This window comes from Heterodontus francisci, unplaced genomic scaffold, assembly GCF_036365525.1.
Source record: "Heterodontus francisci isolate sHetFra1 unplaced genomic scaffold, sHetFra1.hap1 HAP1_SCAFFOLD_926, whole genome shotgun sequence".
Classification (NCBI taxonomy): Eukaryota; Metazoa; Chordata; class Chondrichthyes; order Heterodontiformes; family Heterodontidae; genus Heterodontus; species Heterodontus francisci.
Genome location: NW_027141407.1, coordinates 109,250 through 128,873, shown reverse-complemented (window position 1 = coordinate 128,873; position 19,624 = coordinate 109,250). Strand labels below are relative to the sequence as shown.

The following is a 19,624-nucleotide window of genomic DNA, read 5'->3' as shown; positions in this document are numbered from 1 at the left end:
CCACGGCTTTACCCTCATCCACCTGTTTGGTCACCTTCTCGAAAAACTCAATAAGGTTTGTGAGGCACGACCTACCCGTCACAAAACCGTGCTGACTATCGCTAATGAACTTATTCTTTTCAAGATGATTATAAATCCTGTCTCTTATAACCTTTTCCAACATTTTACCCACAACCGAAGTAAGGCTCTCAGGTCTATAATTACCAGGGCTGTCTCTACTCCCCTTCTTGAACAAGGGGACAACATTTGCTATCCTCCAGTCTTCCGGCACTATTCCTGTCGACAATGATGACATAAAGATCAAGGACAAAGGCTCTGCAATCTCCTCCCTAGCTTCCCAGAGAATCCTAGGATAAATCCCATCTGGCCCAGGGGACTTATCTATTTTCACACTTTCCAAAATTGCTAACACCTCCTCCTTGTGAACCTCAATCCCATCTAGCCTAGTAGCCTGAATCTCAGTATTCTCCTCGACAACATTTTCTTTCTCTACTGTAAATACTGACGCAAAATATTCATTTAACGCTTCCCCTATCTCCTCTGATTCCACACACAACTTCCCACTACTATCCTTGATTGGCCCTAATCTAACTCTTATCATTCTTTTATTCCTGATATACCTATAGAAAGCCTTAGGGTTTTCCCTGATCCTATCCGCCAATGACTTCTCGTGTCCTCTCCTTGCACTTCTTAGCCCTCCCTTTAGATCCTTCCTGGCTAGCTTGTAACTCTCAAGCGCCCTCACTGAGCCTTCACGTCTCATCCTAACATAAGCCGCCTTCTTCCTCTTGACAAGCACTTCAACTTCTTTAGTAAACCACGGCTCCCTCGCTCGACAACTTCCTCCCTGCCTCACAGTTACATACTTATCAAGGACACGCAGTAGCTGCTCTTTGAATAAGCTCCACATTTCGATTGTTCCCATCCCCTGCAGTTTCCTTCCCCATCCTACGCATCCTAAATCTTGCCTAATCGCATCATAATTTCCTTTCCCCCAGCTATAATTCTTGCCCTGCTGTATATACCTGTCCCTGCCCATCGCTAAGGTAAACCTAACCGAATTGTGATCACTATCACCAAAGTGCTCACCTACATCTAAATCTAACAGCTGGCCGGGTTCATTACCTTGTCCACCTTAATGCCTTTTAGAATACCCAACACTTCCTCCCTCCTTATGCCGACTTGACCAAGAGTAATCAAACATCTGTTCCTAACCTCAACATCCGTCATGTCCCTCTCCTCGGTGAATACCGATGCAAAGTACTCATTTAGAATCTCACCCATTTTCTCTGACTCCACGCATAACTTTCCTCCTTTGTCCTTGAGTGGGCCAATCCTTTCTCTAGTTACCCTCTCTCTCCTTATATATGAATAAAAAGCTTTGGGATTTTCTTTAACCCTGTTTGCTAAAGATATTTCATGACCCCTTTTAGCCTCTTAATTCCTCGTTTCAGATTGGTCCTACATTCCCGATATTCTTTCAAAGCTTCGTCTTTCTTCCGCCTCCTAGACCTTATGTATGCTTCCTTTTTCCTCTTAGCTAGTCTCACTATTTCACCTGTCATCCATGGTTCCCTAATCTTGCCATTTCTATCCCTCATTTTCACAGGAACATGTCACATGAGTGGGTGCTGCACCAGGCCAGGTGCGGTGTGGGAGTGGGTGCTGCACCAGGCCGGGTGCTGAGTGGGAGTGGGTGCTGCACCAGGCCGGGTGCTGAGTGGGAGTGGGTGCTGCACCAGGCCGGGTGCTGAGTGGGAGTGGGTGCTGCACCAGGCCGGGTGCGGTGTGGGAGTGGGTGCTGCGCCAGGCCGGGTGCGGTGTGGGAGTGGGTGCTGCACCAGGCCGGGTGCTGAGTGGGAGTGGGTGCTGCACCAGGCCGGGTGCTGAGTGGGAGTGGGTGCTGCGCCAGGCCGGGTGTGGTGTGGGAGTGGGTGCTGCGCCAGGCCGGGTGCGGTGTGGGTGTGGGTGCTGCGCCAGGCCGGGTGCTGAGTGGGAGAGGGTGATGCGCCAGGCCGGGTGCTGAGTGGGAGAGGGTGATGCGCCAGGCCGGGTGCTGAGTGGGAGTGGGTGCTGCGCCAGGCCGGGTGTGGTGTGGGAGTGGGTGCTGCGCCAGGCCGGGTGCTGAGTGGGAGAGGGTGATGCGCCAGGCCGGGTGCGGTGTGGGAGTGGGTGCCGCGCCAGGCTGGGTGCTGAGTGGGAGTGGGTGCTGCGCCAGGCCGGGTGCTGAGTGGGAGTGGGTGCTGCGCCAGGTGAGGTGCGGTGTGGGAGTGGGTGCTGCGCCAGGCCGGGTGCTGAGTGGGAGTGGGTGCTGCGCCAGGCCGGGTGCTGAGTGGGAGTGGGTGCTGCGCCAGGCCGGGTGCTGAGTGGGAGTGGGTGCTGCGCCAGGCCGGGTGCTGAGTGGGAGTGGGTGCTGCGCCAGGCCGGGTGCGGTGTGGCAGAGTGTGCTGCGCCAGGCCGGGTGCGGTGTGGGAGTGGGTGCTGCGCCAGGCCGGGTGCTGAGTGTGGGGATGTGTGTCGGTGCTGCTCGGGGAGGGTGCTGAGCGTGGGGACGTGTGTCGGTGCTGCTCGGGGAGGGTGCTGAGCGTGGGGACGTGTGTAGGTGCTGCTCGGGGAGGGTGCTGAGCGTGGGGACGTGTGTCGGTGCTGCTCGGGGAGGGTGCTGAGCGTGGGGACGTGTGCAGGTCTTGCATTGGGTGGGTGCTGAGCACGGGGACGTGTGTTGGTGCTGCTCGGGGTGGGTGCTCCGCACGGGGACGGGTGTAGGTGCTGCTCGGGGAGGGTGCTGAGCGTGGGGACGTGTGTCGGTGCTGCTCGGGGAGGGTGCTGAGTGTGGGGACGTGTGCAGGTCTTGCATTGGGTGGGTGCTGAGCACGGGGACGTGTGTTGGTGCTGCTTGGGGTGGGTGCTCCGCACGGGGACGGGTGTAGGTGCTGCTCGGGGAGGGTGCTGAGTGTGGGGACGTGTGCAGGTCTTGCATTGGGTGGGTGCTGAGCACGGGGACGTGTGTTGGTGCTGCTTGGGGTGGGTGCTCCGCACGGGGACGGGTGTAGGTGCTGCTCGGGGAGGGTGCTGAGTGTGGGGACGTGTGCAGGTCTTGCATTGGGTGGGTGCTGAGCACGGGGACGTGTGTTGGTGCTGCTCGGGGTGGGTGCTGAGTGTGGGGACGCGTGTAGGTGCTGCTCGGGGTGGGTGCTCCGCACGGGGACGGGTGTAGGTGCTGCTCGGGGAGGGTGCTGAGTGTGGGGACGTGTGCAGGTCTTGCATTGGGTGGGTGCTGAGCGTGGGGACGTGTGTAGGTCTTGCATTGGGTGGGTGCTGAGCGTGGGGACGTGTGTTGGTGCTGCTCGGGGAGGGTGCTGAGCGTGGGGACGTGTGTAGGTGCTGCTCGGGGTGGGTGCTCCGCACGGGGACGGGTGTAGGTGCTGCTCGGGTTGGGTGCTGAGTGTGGGGACGTGTGCAGGTGCTGCTCGGGGTGGGTGCTGAGTGTGGGGACGTGTGCAGGTCTTGCATTGGGTGGGTGCTGAGCACGGGGACGTGTGTTGGTGCTGCTCGGGGTGGGTGCTGAGCGTGGGGACGTGTGTAGGTCTTGCATTGGGTGGGTGCTGAGCGTGGGGACGTGTGTTGGTGCTGCTCGGGGAGGGTGCTGAGCGTGGGGACGTGTGTAGGTGCTGCTCGGGGTGGGTGCTCCGCACGGGGACGGGTGTAGGTGCTGCTCGGGTTGGGTGCTGAGTGTGGGGACGTGTGCAGGTGCTGCTCGGGGTGGGTGCTGAGTGTGGGGACGTGTGCAGGTCTTGCTCTGGGTGGGTGCTCCGCACGGGGACGGGTGTTGGTGCTGCTCGGGGTGGGTGCTGAGTGTGGGGACGTGTGTAGGTGCTGCTCGGGGTGGGTGCTGCGCACGGGGACATGTGTAGGTGCTGCTCGGGGTGGGTGCTGAGTGTGGGGATGTGTGCAGGTCTTGCTCTGGGTGGGTGCTGAGCACGGGGACGTGTGAAGGTGCTGCTCGGGGTGGGTGCTGAGTGTGGGGACGTGTGTAGGTGCTGCTCGGGGTGGGTGCTCCGCACGGGGACGGGTGTAGGTGCTGCTCGGGGAGGGTGCTGAGTGTGGGGACGTGTGTAGGTGCTGCTCGGGGTGGGTGCTCCGCACGGGGACGGGTGTAGGTGCTGCTCGGGGAAGGTGCTGAGTGTGGGGACGTGTGCAGGTCTTGCTCTGGGTGGGTGCTGAGCGTGTGAACGTGTGTCGGTGCTGCTCGGGGTGGGTGCTGAAAGTGGGGACGCGTGTAGGTGCTGCTCGGGGAGGGTGCTGAGCGTGGGGTCGTGTGTAGGTGCTGCTCGGGGTGGGTGCTCCGCACGGGGACGGGTGTAGGTGCTGCTCGGGGTGGGTGCTCCGCACGGGGACGGGTGTAGGTGCTGCTCGGGGTGGGTGCTGAGCGCGGGGACGTGTGTCGGTGCTACTCAGGGAGGGTGCTGAACGTGGGGACGGGTGTAGGTGCTGCTCGGGGTGGGTGCTGAGCGCGGGGACGTGTGTCGGTGCTGCTCAGGGAGGGTGCTGAGCGCGGGGACGGGTTTAGGTGCTGCTCAGGGAGGGTGCTGAGCACGGGGACGTGTGTGGGTGCTGAGCGTGGGGACGGGTGTCGGTGCTGCTCAGGGAGGGTGCTGAGCGTGGGGACGTGTGTAGGTGCTGCTCAGGGAGGGTGCTGAGCACGGGGACGTGTGTGGGTGCTGAGCGTGGGGACGGGTGTCGGTGCTGCTCGGGGTGGGTCCTGAGCGCGGGGACGTGTGTAGGTGCTGCTCAGGGAGGGTCCTGAGCGCGGGGACGTGTGTGGGTGCTGAGCGTGGGGACGGGTGTCGGTGCTGCTCAGGGAGGGTGCTGAGCGCGGGGACGTGTGTCGGTGCTGCTCAGGGAGGGTGCTGAACGTGGGGACGGGTGTAGGTGCTGCTCAGGGTGGGTGCTGAGCGCGGGGACGTGTGTCGGTGCTGCTCAGGGAGGGTGCTGAACGTGGGGACGGGTGTAGGTGCTGCTCAGGGTGGGTGCTGAGCGCGGGGACGTGTGTAGGTGCTGCTGCGCAGGAGCTGGTGCCGCCCGTGGCCTGGGTGTTGACTTCTCTGTGACCTTTTGTGTTTCTGGATGCAGAGTCTGAATGGAGTGTGGGTGAACAGGGAGCGGATTGAGCCTCACCAACCTTACCCACTGAAGGAAGGTGATGTGATCCAGCTGGGTGTGCCACTGCGTGACCAGGAGCAGGCAGAGTACGAGTACCGATTAGCACGACACAAGAAAGGACTGCCGCCCTCAGTGCAAGATCCAGGATTGGGAAGAAGTGTCAGGAACATGGAGAGTGGGAGGATGAAACGCAAGCACAGCCGTGAGGAGGCTGAGCCTGGACCTGTGGAGGGGCCCTCGATATGTCAAACTAAAATCCAGCGAGTCTCAGAGTCACATCCACTGGCTTCGGGCAGCAGCTGGGAGGGGCAGAGCAGCACGGCCCAGCGTCTGGAGTCGAGCTCGGGCAGCAGTCGGCAGGGGCAGAGCAGCACGGCCCAGCGTCTGGGGTCCAGCACGGCCGAGCGTCTGGAGTCCAGCACGGCCGAGCGTCTGGAGTCCAGCACGGCCCAGCGTCTGGAGTCCAGCACGGCCCAGCGTCTGGAGTGCAGCACGGCCGAGCGTCTGGAGTGCAGCACGGCCGAGCGTCTGGAGTGCAGCACGGCCGAGCGTCTGGAGTGCAGCACGGCCGAGCGTCTGGAGTGCAGCACGGCCGAGCGTCTGGAGTGCAGCACGGCCGAGCGTCTGGAGTGCAGCACGGCCGAGCGTCTGGAGTGCAGCACGGCCGAGCGTCTGGAGTGCAGCACAGCCGAGCGTCTGGAGTGCAGCACGGCCCAGCGTCTGGAGTGCAGCACGGCCCAGCGTCTGGAGTGCAGCACGGCCCAGCGTCTGGAGTGCAGCACGGCCCAGCGTCTGGAGTGCAGCACGGCCCAGCGTCTGGAGTGCAGCACGGCCCAGCGTCTGGAGTCCAGCACGGCCGAGCTTCTGGAGCCGGGCACTAGCTGGGAGAGAAAGGCCCTTCCACACACGTCCATCTCTGGGAAACTGAGGACAGTATCACCGGGACAGAGACAGAGCACCCAGGAGCTGAGAGTGTTCCATGAGAGGAGCTGTCAGATTCAGGAACTGAGCAGCAGGTTACAGGGACTGGAGAGACAACGGGAGCGGCAGCCAGATGAGCAGACGCAGCAGCAGCTAGACGGACGGCTGGGTAGTTATGTACAATGGCAGCAGCAGCAAGCGGAGCTGTTAATGAGATCCTTCCACAAGGAGCAACAACAGCTTGAGGTAGGTCTGGGAGCAGAAGAATCGAGTGGGACACGACCTGGGGGGGAGCAGAAGAATCGAGTGGGACAGGAACTGGGGGGAGCAGGAGAATCGAGTGGGACAGGACCTGGGGGGAGCAGGAGAATCGTCAGGGACACGACCTGGGGGGAGCAGGAGAATCGAGTGGGACACGACCTGGGGGAGCAGGAGAATCGAGTGGGACACGACCTGGGGGAGCAGGAGAATCAAGTGGGACACGACCTGGGGGGAGCAGGAGAATCAAGTGGGACACGACCTGGGGGGAGCAGGAGAATCGAGTGGGACACGACCTGGGGGGAGCAGGAGAATCGAGTGGGACACGACCTGGGGGGAGCAGGAGAATCGATTGGGACAGGACCTGGGGGTAGCAGGAGAATCGAGTGGGACACGACCTGGGGGGAGCAGGAGAATCGAATGGGACAGGACCTGGGGGGAGCAGGAGAATTGAGTGGGACATGACCTGGGGGGAGCAGGAGAATCGAGTGGGACAGGAACTGGGAAGAGCAGGGAGATCGAGTGGGACACGACATGGGGGGAGCAGGAGAATCGAGTGGGACATGACCTGGGGGGAGCAGGAGAATCGAGTGGGACACGACCTGGGGGGAGCAGGAGAATCGAGTGGGACATGACCTGGGGGGAGCAGGAGAATCGAGTGGGACAGGACATGGGGGGAGCAGGAGAATCAAGTGGGACAGGACCTGGGGGGAGCAGGAGAATCGAGTGGGACACGACCTGGGGGGAGCAGGAGAATCGGGTGGGACACGACCTGGGGGGAGCAGGAGAATCGAGTGGGACACAACCTGGGGGGAGCAGGGAGATCGGGTGGGACAGGACCTGGGGGGAGCAGGGAGATCGAGTGGGACACGACCTGGGGGGAGCAGGAGAATCGAGTGGGACACGACCTGGGGGGAGCAGGAGAATCGAGTGGGACACGACCTGGGGGGATCTGGGAGATCGAGTGGGACAGGACCTGGGGGGAGCAGGAGAATCGAGTGGGACACGACCTGGGGGGAGCTGTGAGATCGAGTGGGACACGACCTGGGGGAGCAGGAGAATCGAGTGGGACACGACCTGGGGGGAGCAGGAGAATCGAGTGGGACACGACCTGGGGGGAGCAGGAGAATCGAGTGGGACACGACCTGGGGGGAGCAGGAGAATCGTCAGGGACACGACCTGGGGGGAGCAGGGAGATCGAGTGGGACACGACCTTGGGGGAGCAGGGAGATCGAGTGGGACAGGACCTGGGGGGAGCAGGAGAATCGAGTGGGACACGACCTGGGGGGAGCAGGAGAATCGAGTAGGACACGACCTGGGGGGAGCAGGAGAATCGAGTGGGACACGACCTGGGGGGAGCTGGGAGATCGAGTGGGACACGACCTGGGGGGAGCAGGAGAATCGAGTGGGACACGACCTGGGGGGAGCAGGGGAATCGAGTGGGACACGACCTGGGGGGAGCAGGGGAATCGAGTGGGACACGACCTGGGGGGAGCTGGGAGATCGAGTGGGACACGACCTGGGGGGAGCAGGAGAATCGAGTGGGACACGACCTGGGGGGAGCAGGGGAATCGAGTGGGACACGACCTGGGGGGAGCAGGAGAATCGAGTGGGACATGACCTGGGGGGAGCTGTGAGATCGAGTGGGACACGACCTGGGCGAGCAGGAGAATCGAGTGGTAAGGGACCAGGGGGGAGCATGAGAATCGAGTGGGACACGACCTGGGGGGAGCAGGAGAATCGAGTGGGACACGACCTGGGGGAGCAGGGCGATCGAGTGGGACGAGACCTGGAGGGAGCATGAGAATCGAGTGGGACACGACCTGGGGGGTGCAGGAGAATCGAGTGGGACACGACCTGGGGGGAGCAGGAGAATCGAGTGGTAAGGGACCTGGGGGGAGCATGAGAATCGAGTGGGACACGACCTGGGGGGTGCAGGAGAATCGAGTGGGACACGACCTGGGGGGAGCAGGAGAATCGAGTGGGACAGGACCTGGGAGGAGCAGAGAGATCGAGTGGGACAGGACCTGGGGGGAGCAGGAGAATCGAGTGGGAAACGACCTGGGTGGAGCAGGAGAATCGAGTGGGAAACGACCTGGGTAGAGCAGGAGAATCGAGTGGGACACGACCTGGGGGGAGCAGGGAGATCGAGTGGGACACGACCTGGGGGGAGCAGGAGAATCGAGTGGGACACGACCTGGGGGGAGCAGGGAGATCGAGTGGGAAACGACCTGGGGGGTGCAGGAGAATCGAGTGGGACACGACCTGGGGGGAGCAGGAGAATCGAGTGGGACACGACCTGGGGGGAGCAGGGAGATCGAGTGGGACACGACCTGGGGGGAGCAGGAGAATCGAGTGGGAAACGACCTGGGGGGTGCAGGGAGATCAAGTGGGACACGACCTGGGAGGAGCAGAGAGATCGAGTGGGACAGGACCTGGGGGGAGCAGGAGAATCGAGTGGGAAACGACCTGGGTGGAGCAGGAGAATCGAGTGGGAAACGACCTGGGGGTAGCAGGGAGATCGAGTGGGGCACGACCTGGGGGGAGCAGGGAGATCGAGTGGGACACGACCTGGGGGGAACAGGGAGATCGAGTGGGACACGACCTGGGGGGAGCAGGGAGATCGAGTGGGACACGACCTGGGGGGAGCAGGAGAATCGAGTGGGACAGGACCTGGGGGGAGCAGGGGGATCAAGTGGGATACGACCTGGGGGGACCAGGGAGATCGAGTGAGACACGACCTGGGGGGAGCAGGGAGATCGAGTGGGACACGACCTGGGGGGAGCAGGGAGATCGAGTGGGGCACGACCTGGGGGGAGCAGGGAGATCGAGTGGGACACGACCTGGGGGGAGGAGGAGAATCGAGTGGGACACGACCTGGGGGGAGCAGGAGAATCGAGTGGGACACGACCTGGGGAGAGCAGGAGAATCGAGTGGGACACGACCTGGGGGGAGCAGGAGAATCGTCAGGGACACGACCTGGGGGGAGCAGGGAGATCGAGTGGGACACGACCTGGGGGGAGCAGGGAGATCGAGTGGGACACGACCTGGGGGGAACAGGGAGATCGAGTGGGACACGACCTGGGGGGAGCAGAGAGATCGAGTGGGACACGACCTGGGGGGAGCAGGGGGATCAAGTGGGATACGACCTGGGGGGACCAGGGAGATCGAGTGGGACAGGACCTGGGGGGAGCAGGGAGATCGAGTGGGACACGACCTGGGGGGAACAGGGAGATCGAGTGGGACACGACCTGGGGGGAGCAGGAGAATCGAGTGGGACAGGACCTGGGGGGAGCAGGGGGATCAAGTGGGATACGACCTGGGGGGACCAGGGAGATCGAGTGAGACACGACCTGGGGGGAGCAGGGGGATCAAGTGGGATAAGACCTGGGGGGACCAGGGAGATCGAGTGAGACACGACCTGGGGGGAGCAGGGAGATCGAGTGGGACACGACCTGGGGGGAGCAGGGAGATCGAGTGGGACACGACCTGGGGGGAGCAGGGAGATCGAGTGGGGCACGACCTGGGGGGAGCAGGGAGATCGAGTGGGACACGACCTGGGGGGAGCAGGAGAATCGTCAGGGACACGACCTGGGGGGAGCAGGGAGATCGAGTGGGACATGACCTGGGGTGAGCAGGGAGATCGAGTGGGACACGACCTGGGGGGAGCTGGGAGATCGAGTGGGACACGACCTGGGGGGAGCTGGGAGATCAATTGGGACACGACCTGGGGGGAGCAGGAGAATCGAGTGGGACACGACCTGGGGGGGAGCAGGGAGATCGAGTGGGACATGACCTGGGGTGAGCAGGGAGATCGAGTGGGACACGACCTGGGGGGAGCAGGAGAATCGAGTGGGACACGACCTGGGGGGAGCAGGGAGATCGAGTGGGACATGACCTGGGGTGAGCAGGGAGATCGAGTGGGACACGACCTGGGGGGAGCTGGGAGATCGAGTGGGACACGACCTGGGGGGAGCTGGGAGATCAATTGGGACACGACCTGGGGGGAGCAGGAGAATCGAGTGGGACACGACCTGGGGGGAGCAGGAGAATCGAGTGGGACACGACCTGGGGGAGCAGGAGAATCGAGTGGGACACGACCTGGAGGGTGCAGGAGAATCGAGTGGGACACGACCTGGGGGGATCTGGGAGATTGAGTGGGACAGGACCTGGGGGGAGCAGGAGAATCGAGTGGGACACGACCTGGGGGGTGCAGGAGAATCGAGTGGTAAGGGACCTGGGGGGAGCATGAGAATCGAGTGGGACACGACCTGGGGGGTGCAGGAGAATCGAGTGGGAAACGACCTGGGGGGAGCAGGAGAATCGTCAGGGACACGACCTGGGGGGAGCAGGGAGATCGAGTGGGACACGACTTGGGGGGAGCAGGGAGATCGAGTGGGACACGACCTGGGGGGAGCTGGGAGATCGAGTGGGACACGACCTGGGGGGAGCAGGAGAATCGAGTGGGACACGACCTGGGGGGAGCAGGGGAATCGAGTGGAACAGGACCTGGGGGGAACAGGGAGATCGAGTGGGACACGACCTGGGGGGAGCAGGAGAATCGAGTGGGACATGACCTGGGGGGAGCAGGAGAATCGAGTGGGACATGACCTGGGGGGAGCTGTGAGATCGAGTGGGACACGACCTGGGCGAGCAGGAGAATCGAGTGGTAAGGGACCTGGGGGGTGCAGGAGAATCGAGTGGGACACGACCTGGGGGGAGCAGGAGAATCGGGTGGGACACGACCTGGAGGGAGCAGGAGAATCGAGTGGGACACGACCTGGGGGGAGCAGGGAGATCAAGTGGGACAGGACCTGGGGGGAGCAGAGAGATCGAGTAGGACAGGACCTGGGGGGAGCAGGAGAATCGAGTGTGACAGGACCTGGGGGGAGCAGGAGAATCGAGTGGGACAGGACCTGGGGGGAGCAGGAGAATCGAGTGGGACACGAACTGGGGGGAGCAGGAGAATCGGGTGGGACACGACCTGGGGGGAGCAGGGAGATCGGGTGAGACAGGACCTGGGGGGAGCAGGGAGATCGAGTGGGACACGACCTGGGGGGAGCAGGAGAATCGAGTGGGACACGACCTGGGGGGAGCTGTGAGATCAAGTGGGACACGACCTGGGGGAGCAGGAGAATCGAGTGGGACACGACCTGGGGGGAGCAGGAGAATCGAGTGGGACACGACCTGGGGGGAGCAGGAGAATCGAGTGGGACACGACCTGGGGGGAGCAGGGAGTTCGAGTGGGACACGACCTGGGGGGAGCAGGAGAATCGTCAGTGACACGACCTGGGGGGAGCAGGGAGATCGAGTGGGACACGACCTGGGGGGAGCAGGGAGATCGAGTGGGACAGGACCTGGGGGGAGCAGGAGAATCGAGTGGGACAGGACCTGGGGGGAGCAGGAGAATCGAGTGGGACAGGACCTGGGGGGAGCAGGAGAATCGAGTGGGACACGACCTGGGGGGAGCAGGAGAATCGGGTGGGACACGACCTGGGGGGAGCAGGGAGATCGGGTGGGACAGGACCTGGGGGAACAGGGAGATCGAGTGGGACACGACCTGGGGGGAGCAGGAGAATCGAGTGGGACACGACCTGGGGGGAGCAGGAGAATCGAGTGGGACACGACCTGGGGGGATCTGGGAGATCGAGTGGGACACGACCTGGGGGAGCAGGAGAATCGAGTGGGACACGACCTGGGGGGAGCAGGAGAATCGAGTGGGACACGACCTGGGGGGAGCAGGAGAATCGAGTGGGACACGACCTGGGGGGAGCAGGGAGATCGAGTGGGACACGACCTGGGGGGAGCAGGAGAATCGTCAGGGACACGACCTGGGGGGAGCAGGGAGATCGAGTGGGACACGACCTGGGGGGAGCAGGGAGATCGAGTGGGACAGGACCTGGGGGGAGCTGGGAGATCGAGTGGGACACGACCTGGGGGGAGCAGGAGAATCGAGTGGGACACGACCTGGGGGGAGCAGGGGAATCGAGTGGGACACGACCTGGGGGGAGCAGGAGAATCGAGTGGGACATGACCTGGGGGAGCTGTGAGATCGAGTGGGACACGACCTGGGCGAGCAGGAGAATCGAGTGGTAAGGGACCTGGGGGGAGCATGAGAATCGAGTGGGACACGACCTGCGGGGAGCAGGAGAATCGAGTGGGACACGACCTGGGGGGAGCAGGAGAATCGAGTGGGACGTGACCTGGAGGGAGCAGGAGAATCGAGTGGGAAACTACCTGGGGGGAGCAGGAGAATCGAGTGGGACACGAGCTGGGGGGAGCAGGAGAATCGAGTGGGACACGACCTGCGGGGAGCAGGGAGATTGAGTGGGACACGACCTGGGGGGAGCAGGAGAATCGAGTGGGACACGACCTGCGGGGAGCAGGGAGATTGAGTTGGACACGACCTGGGGGGAGCAGGGAGATCGATTGGGACGTGACCTGGAGGGAGCAGGGAGATCGAGTGGGACGTGACCTGGAGGGAGCAGGAGAATCGAGTGGGACACGACCTGGGGGGAGCAGGGAGATCGAGTGGGACAGGACCTGGGGGGAGCAGGAGAATCGAGTGGGACACGACCTGGGGGGAGCAGGGGAATCGAGTGGGACACGACCTGGGGGGAGCAGGGGAATCGAGTGGGACACGACCTGGGGGGAGCTGTGAGATCGAGTGGGACACGACCTGGGGGGAGCTGTGAGATCGAGTGGGACACGACCTGGGGGAGCAGGAGAATCGAGTGGGACACGACCTGGGGGGAGCAGGAGAATCGAGTGGGACACGACCTGGGGGGAGCAGGGAGATCGAGTGGGACACGACCTGGGGGGAGCAGGGAGATCGAGTGGGACACGACCTGGGGGGAGCAGGGAGATCGAGTGGGACACGATCTGGGGGGAGCTGGGAGATCGAGTAGGACACGACCTGGGGGGAGCAGGAGAATCGAGTGGGACACGACCTGGGGGGAGCAGGGGAATCGAGTGGGACAGGACCTGGGGGGAACAGGGAGATCGAGTGGGACAGGACCTGGGGGGAGCAGGAGAATCGAGTGGTAAGGGACCTGGGGGGAGCATGAGAATCGAGTGGGACAGGACCTGGGGGGAGCAGGAGAATCGTCAGGGACACGACCTGGGGGGAGCAGGAGAATCGAGTGGGACACGACCTGGGGGGAGCAGGGAGATCAAGTGGGACAGGACCTGGGGGGAGCAGAGAGATCGAGTGGGACGTGACCTGGAGGGAGCAGGAGAATCGAGTGGGACAGGACCTGGGGGGAGCAGGGAGATCAAGTGGGACAGGACCTGGGGGGAGCAGAGAGATCGAGTGGGACAGGACCTGGGGGGAGCAGGAGAATCGAGTGGGAAACGACCTGGGTGGAGCAGGAGAATCGAGTGGGAAACGACCTGGGGAGAGCAGGAGAATAGGGTGGGACACGACCTGCGGGGAGCAGGGAGATCGAGTGGGACAGGACCTGGGGGGAGCAGGGAGATCGAGTGGGAAACGACCTGGGCGGAGCAGGGATATCGAGTGGGACACAACCTGGGGGGAGCAGGGAGATCGAGTGGGACACGACCTGGGGAGAGCAGGAGAATCGAATGGGACACGACCTGGGGGGAGCAGGAGAATCGAGTGGGACACGACCTGGGGGGAGCAGGAGAATCGAGTGGGACAGGACCTGGGGGGAACAGGGAGATCGAGTGGGACAGGACCTGGGGGGAGCAGGAGAATCGAGTGGGACACGACCTGGGGGGAGCAGGGGGATCAAGTGGGACACGACCTGGGGGGACCAGGGAGATCGAGTGAGACATGACCTGGGGGGAGCAGGGAGATCGAGTGGGACACGACCTGGGGGGAGCAGGGAGATCGAGTGGGGCACGACCTGGGGGGAGCAGGGAGATCGAGTGGGACGCGACCTGGGGGGAGCAGGAGAATCGTCAGGGACACGACCTGGGGGGAGCAGGGAGATCGAGTGGGACACGACCTGGGGGGAGCAGGGAGATCGAGTGGGACAGGACCTGGGGGGAGCAGGGAGATCGAGTGAGACACGACCTGGGGGGAGCAGGGAGTTCGAGTGGGACACGACCTGGGGGGAGCAGGGAGATCGAGTGGGACACGACCTGGGGGGAGCAGGGAGATCGAGTGGGGCACGACCTGGGGGGAGCAGGGAGATCGAGTGGGACACGACCTGGGGGGAGCAGGAGAATCGAGTGGGACACGACCTGGGGGGAGCAGGAGAATCGAGTGGGACACGACCTGGGGGGAGCAGGAGAATCGAGTGGGACACGACCTGGGGGGAGCAGGGAGATCGAGTGGGACACGACCTGGGGGGAGCAGGAGAATCGTCAGGGACACGACCTGGGGGGAGCAGGGAGATCGAGTGGGACACGACCTGGGGGGAGCAGGGAGATCGAGTGGGACAGGACCTGGGGGGAGCTGGGAGATCGAGTGGGACACGACCTGGGGGGAGCAGGAGAATCGAGTGGGACACGACCTGGGGGGAGCAGGGGAATCGAGTGGGACACGACCTGGGGGGAGCAGGAGAATCGAGTGGGACATGACCTGGGGGGAGCTGTGAGATCGAGTGGGACACGACCTGGGCGAGCAGGAGAATCGAGTGGTAAGGGACCTGGGGGGAGCATGAGAATCGAGTGGGACACGACCTGCGGGGAGCAGGAGAATCGAGTGGGACACGACCTGGGGGGAGCAGGAGAATCGAGTGGGACGTGACCTGGAGGGAGCAGGAGAATCGAGTGGGAAACTACCTGGGGGGAGCAGGAGAATCGAGTGGGACACGAGCTGGGGGGAGCAGGAGAATCGAGTGGGACACGACCTGCGGGGAGCAGGGAGATTGAGTGGGACACGACCTGGGGGGAGCAGGAGAATCGAGTGGGACACGACCTGCGGGGAGCAGGGAGATTGAGTTGGACACGACCTGGGGGGAGCAGGGAGATCGATTGGGACGTGACCTGGAGGGAGCAGGGAGATCGAGTGGGACGTGACCTGGAGGGAGCAGGAGAATCGAGTGGGACACGACCTGGGGGGAGCAGGGAGATCGAGTGGGACAGGACCTGGGGGGAGCAGGAGAATCGAGTGGGACACGACCTGGGGGGAGCAGGGGAATCGAGTGGGACACGACCTGGGGGGAGCAGGGGAATCGAGTGGGACACGACCTGGGGGGAGCTGTGAGATCGAGTGGGACACGACCTGGGGGGAGCTGTGAGATCGAGTGGGACACGACCTGGGGGAGCAGGAGAATCGAGTGGGACACGACCTGGGGGGAGCAGGAGAATCGAGTGGGACACGACCTGGGGGGAGCAGGGAGATCGAGTGGGACACGACCTGGGGGGAGCAGGGAGATCGAGTGGGACACGACCTGGGGGGAGCAGGGAGATCGAGTGGGACACGATCTGGGGGGAGCTGGGAGATCGAGTAGGACACGACCTGGGGGGAGCAGGAGAATCGAGTGGGACACGACCTGGGGGGAGCAGGGGAATCGAGTGGGACAGGACCTGGGGGGAACAGGGAGATCGAGTGGGACAGGACCTGGGGGGAGCAGGAGAATCGAGTGGTAAGGGACCTGGGGGGAGCATGAGAATCGAGTGGGACAGGACCTGGGGGGAGCAGGAGAATCGTCAGGGACACGACCTGGGGGGAGCAGGAGAATCGAGTGGGACACGACCTGGGGGGAGCAGGGAGATCAAGTGGGACAGGACCTGGGGGGAGCAGAGAGATCGAGTGGGACGTGACCTGGAGGGAGCAGGAGAATCGAGTGGGACAGGACCTGGGGGGAGCAGGGAGATCAAGTGGGACAGGACCTGGGGGGAGCAGAGAGATCGAGTGGGACAGGACCTGGGGGGAGCAGGAGAATCGAGTGGGAAACGACCTGGGTGGAGCAGGAGAATCGAGTGGGAAACGACCTGGGGAGAGCAGGAGAATAGGGTGGGACACGACCTGCGGGGAGCAGGGAGATCGAGTGGGACAGGACCTGGGGGGAGCAGGGAGATCGAGTGGGAAACGACCTGGGCGGAGCAGGGATATCGAGTGGGACACAACCTGGGGGGAGCAGGGAGATCGAGTGGGACACGACCTGGGGAGAGCAGGAGAATCGAATGGGACACGACCTGGGGGGAGCAGGAGAATCGAGTGGGACACGACCTGGGGGGAGCAGGAGAATCGAGTGGGACAGGACCTGGGGGGAACAGGGAGATCGAGTGGGACAGGACCTGGGGGGAGCAGGAGAATCGAGTGGGACACGACCTGGGGGGAGCAGGGGGATCAAGTGGGACACGACCTGGGGGGACCAGGGAGATCGAGTGAGACATGACCTGGGGGGAGCAGGGAGATCGAGTGGGACACGACCTGGGGGGAGCAGGGAGATCGAGTGGGGCACGACCTGGGGGGAGCAGGGAGATCGAGTGGGACGCGACCTGGGGGGAGCAGGAGAATCGTCAGGGACACGACCTGGGGGGAGCAGGGAGATCGAGTGGGACACGACCTGGGGGGAGCAGGGAGATCGAGTGGGACAGGACCTGGGGGGAGCAGGGAGATCGAGTGAGACACGACCTGGGGGGAGCAGGGAGTTCGAGTGGGACACGACCTGGGGGGAGCAGGGAGATCGAGTGGGACACGACCTGGGGGGAGCAGGGAGATCGAGTGGGGCACGACCTGGGGGGAGCAGGGAGATCGAGTGGGACACGACCTGGGGGGAGCAGGAGAATCGTCAGCGACACGACCTGGGGGGAGCAGGGAGATCGAGTGGGACACGACCTGGGGGGAGCTGGGAGATCGAGTGGGACACGACCTGGGGGGAGCTGGGAGATCAATTGGGACACGACCTGGGGGGAGCAGGAAAATCGAGTGGGACACGACCTGGGGGGAGCAGGAGAATCGAGTGGGACACGACCTGGGAGAGCAGGAGAATCGAGTGGGACACGACCTGGAGGGTGCAGGAGAATCGAGTGGGACACGACCTGGGGGGATCTGGGAGATTGAGTGGGACAGGACCTGGGGGCAGCAGGAGAATCGAGTGGGACACGACCTGGGGGGTGCAGGAGAATCGAGTGGTAAGGGACCTGGGGGGAGCATGAGAATCGAGTGGGACACGACCTGGGGGGTGCAGGAGAATCGAGTGGGACACGACCTGGGGGGAGCAGGAGAATCGTCAGGGACACGACCTGGGGGGAGCAGGGAGATCGAGTGGGACACGACCTGGGGGGAGCTGGGAGATCGAGTGGGACACGACCTGGGGGGAGCAGGAGAATCGAGTGGGACACGACCTGGGGGGAGCAGGGGAATCGAGTGGGACAGGACCTGGGGGGAACAGGGAGATCGAGTGGGACACGACCTGGGGGGAGCAGGAGAATCGAGTGGGACATGACCTAGGGGGAGCAGGAGAATCGAGTGGGACATGACCTGGGGGGAGCTGTGAGATCGAGTGGGACGCGACCTGGGCGAGCAGGAGAATCGAGTGGGAAGGGACCTGGGGGGTGCAGGAGAATCGAGTGGGACACGACCTGGGGGGAGCAGGAGAATCGAGTGGGACACGACCTGGGGGGAGCAGGGAGATCAAGTGGGACAGGACCTGGGGGGAGCAGAGAGATCGAGTGGGACAGGACCTGGGGGGAGCAGGAGAATCGAGTGGGAAACGACCTGGGTGGAGCAGGAGAATCGAGTGGGACAGGACCTGGGGGGAGCAGGAGAATCGAGTGGGACACGACCTGCCGGGAGCAGGGAGATTGAGTGGGACACGACCTGGGGGGAGCAGGAGAATCGAGTGGTAAGGGACCTGGGGAGAGCAGGGAGATCGAGTGGGACGTGACCTGGAGGGAGCAGGAGAATCGAGTGGGACACGACCTGGGGGGAGCAGGGAGATCAAGTGGGACAGCACCTGGGGGGAGCAGAGAGATCGAGTGGGACAGGACCTGGGGGGAGCAGGGAGATCGAGTGGGACACGACCTGGGCGGAGCAGGGATATCGAGTGGGACACGACCTGGGGGGAGCCGGGAGATCAATTGGGACACGACCTGGGGGGAGCAGGAGAATCGAGTGGGACACGACCTGGGGGAGCAGGAGAATCGAGTGGGACACGACCTGGAGGGTGCAGGAGAATCGAGTGGGACACGACCTGGGGGGAGCAGGGATATCGAGTGGGACACAACCTGGGGGGAGCTGGGAGATCAATTGGGACACGACCTGGGGGGAGCAGGAGAATCGAGTGTGACACGACCTGGGGGAGCAGGAGAATCGAGTGGGACACAACCTGGAGGGTGCAGAGAGATCGAGTGGGACAGGACCTGGGGGGAGCAGGAGAATCGAGTGGGACAGGACCTGGGGGCAGCAGGGAGATCGAGTGGGACAGGACCTGGGGGGAGCAGGAGAATCGAGTGGGAAACGACCTGGGTGGAGCAGGAGAATCGAGTGGGACAGGACCTAGGGGGAGCAGGGAGATCGAGTGGGACACGACCTGGGGGGAGCAGGGAGATCGAGTGGGACACGACCTGGGGGTAGCAGGGAGATCGAGTGGGACACGACCTGGGGGGAGCAGGGAGATCGAGTGGGACACGACCTGGGGGGGAGCAGGGAGATCGAGTGGGACAGGACCTGGGGGGAGCAGGGAGATCGAGTGGGACACGACCTGGGGGGGAGCAGGGAGATCGAGTGGGACACGACCTGGGGGGAGCAGGAGAATCGAGTGGGACTCGACCGGGGGGGAGCAGGAGAATCGAGTGGGAGTTGACCTGGGGGGAGCAGGGAGATCGAGTGGGACACGACCTGGGGGAGCAGGGAGATCGAGTGGGACACGACCTGGGGGGAGCAGGAGAATCGAGTGGGACAGGACCTGGGGGGAGCAGGAGAATCGAGTGGGACAGGACCTGGGGGGTGCAGGAGAATCGAGTGGGACACGACCTGGGGGGGAGCAGGGAGATCGAGTGGGACACGACCTGGGGGGAGCAGGAGAATCGAGTGGGACACGACCTGGAGGGAGCAGTGAGATCGAGTGGGACCAGACCTGGGGGGAGCAGGAGAATTGAGTGGGACGTGACCCTGGGGGAATAGGGGGTTCGAGTGGGACGTGGCCCTGGGGGAATAGGGGGATCGAGTGGGACGTGGCCCTGGGGGAATAGGGGGATCGAGTGGGACGTGGCCCTGGGGGAATAGGGGGAGTGATGGCCTGCAGGGTGGGGGTAGGGGGGGACATCGGGCGGGACTGACCACCGGGGTGAGGAGATGGGTTGGGAGCAGGGAGATCAAGTGGGACAGGACCTGGGGGGAGCAGAGAGATTGAGTGGGACA

General features: G+C 63.6%; 1 protein-coding gene across 1 annotated transcript in view; it reads left to right on the top strand.

Moving 5' to 3' along the window:
- The window catches only part of rnf8 (ring finger protein 8, E3 ubiquitin protein ligase), a gene marked incomplete at its 5' end in the record, with an annotated part of 108,012 nt that overhangs the window by 4,426 nt on the left and 83,962 nt on the right, over positions 1 to 19,624 (top strand). The window contains one exon of the mRNA XM_068027205.1: positions 5,134 to 6,330. Coding sequence (XP_067883306.1) covers positions 5,134 to 6,330 — 1,197 coding nt within the window. The remainder of the gene's footprint in view (positions 1 to 5,133; positions 6,331 to 19,624) is intronic.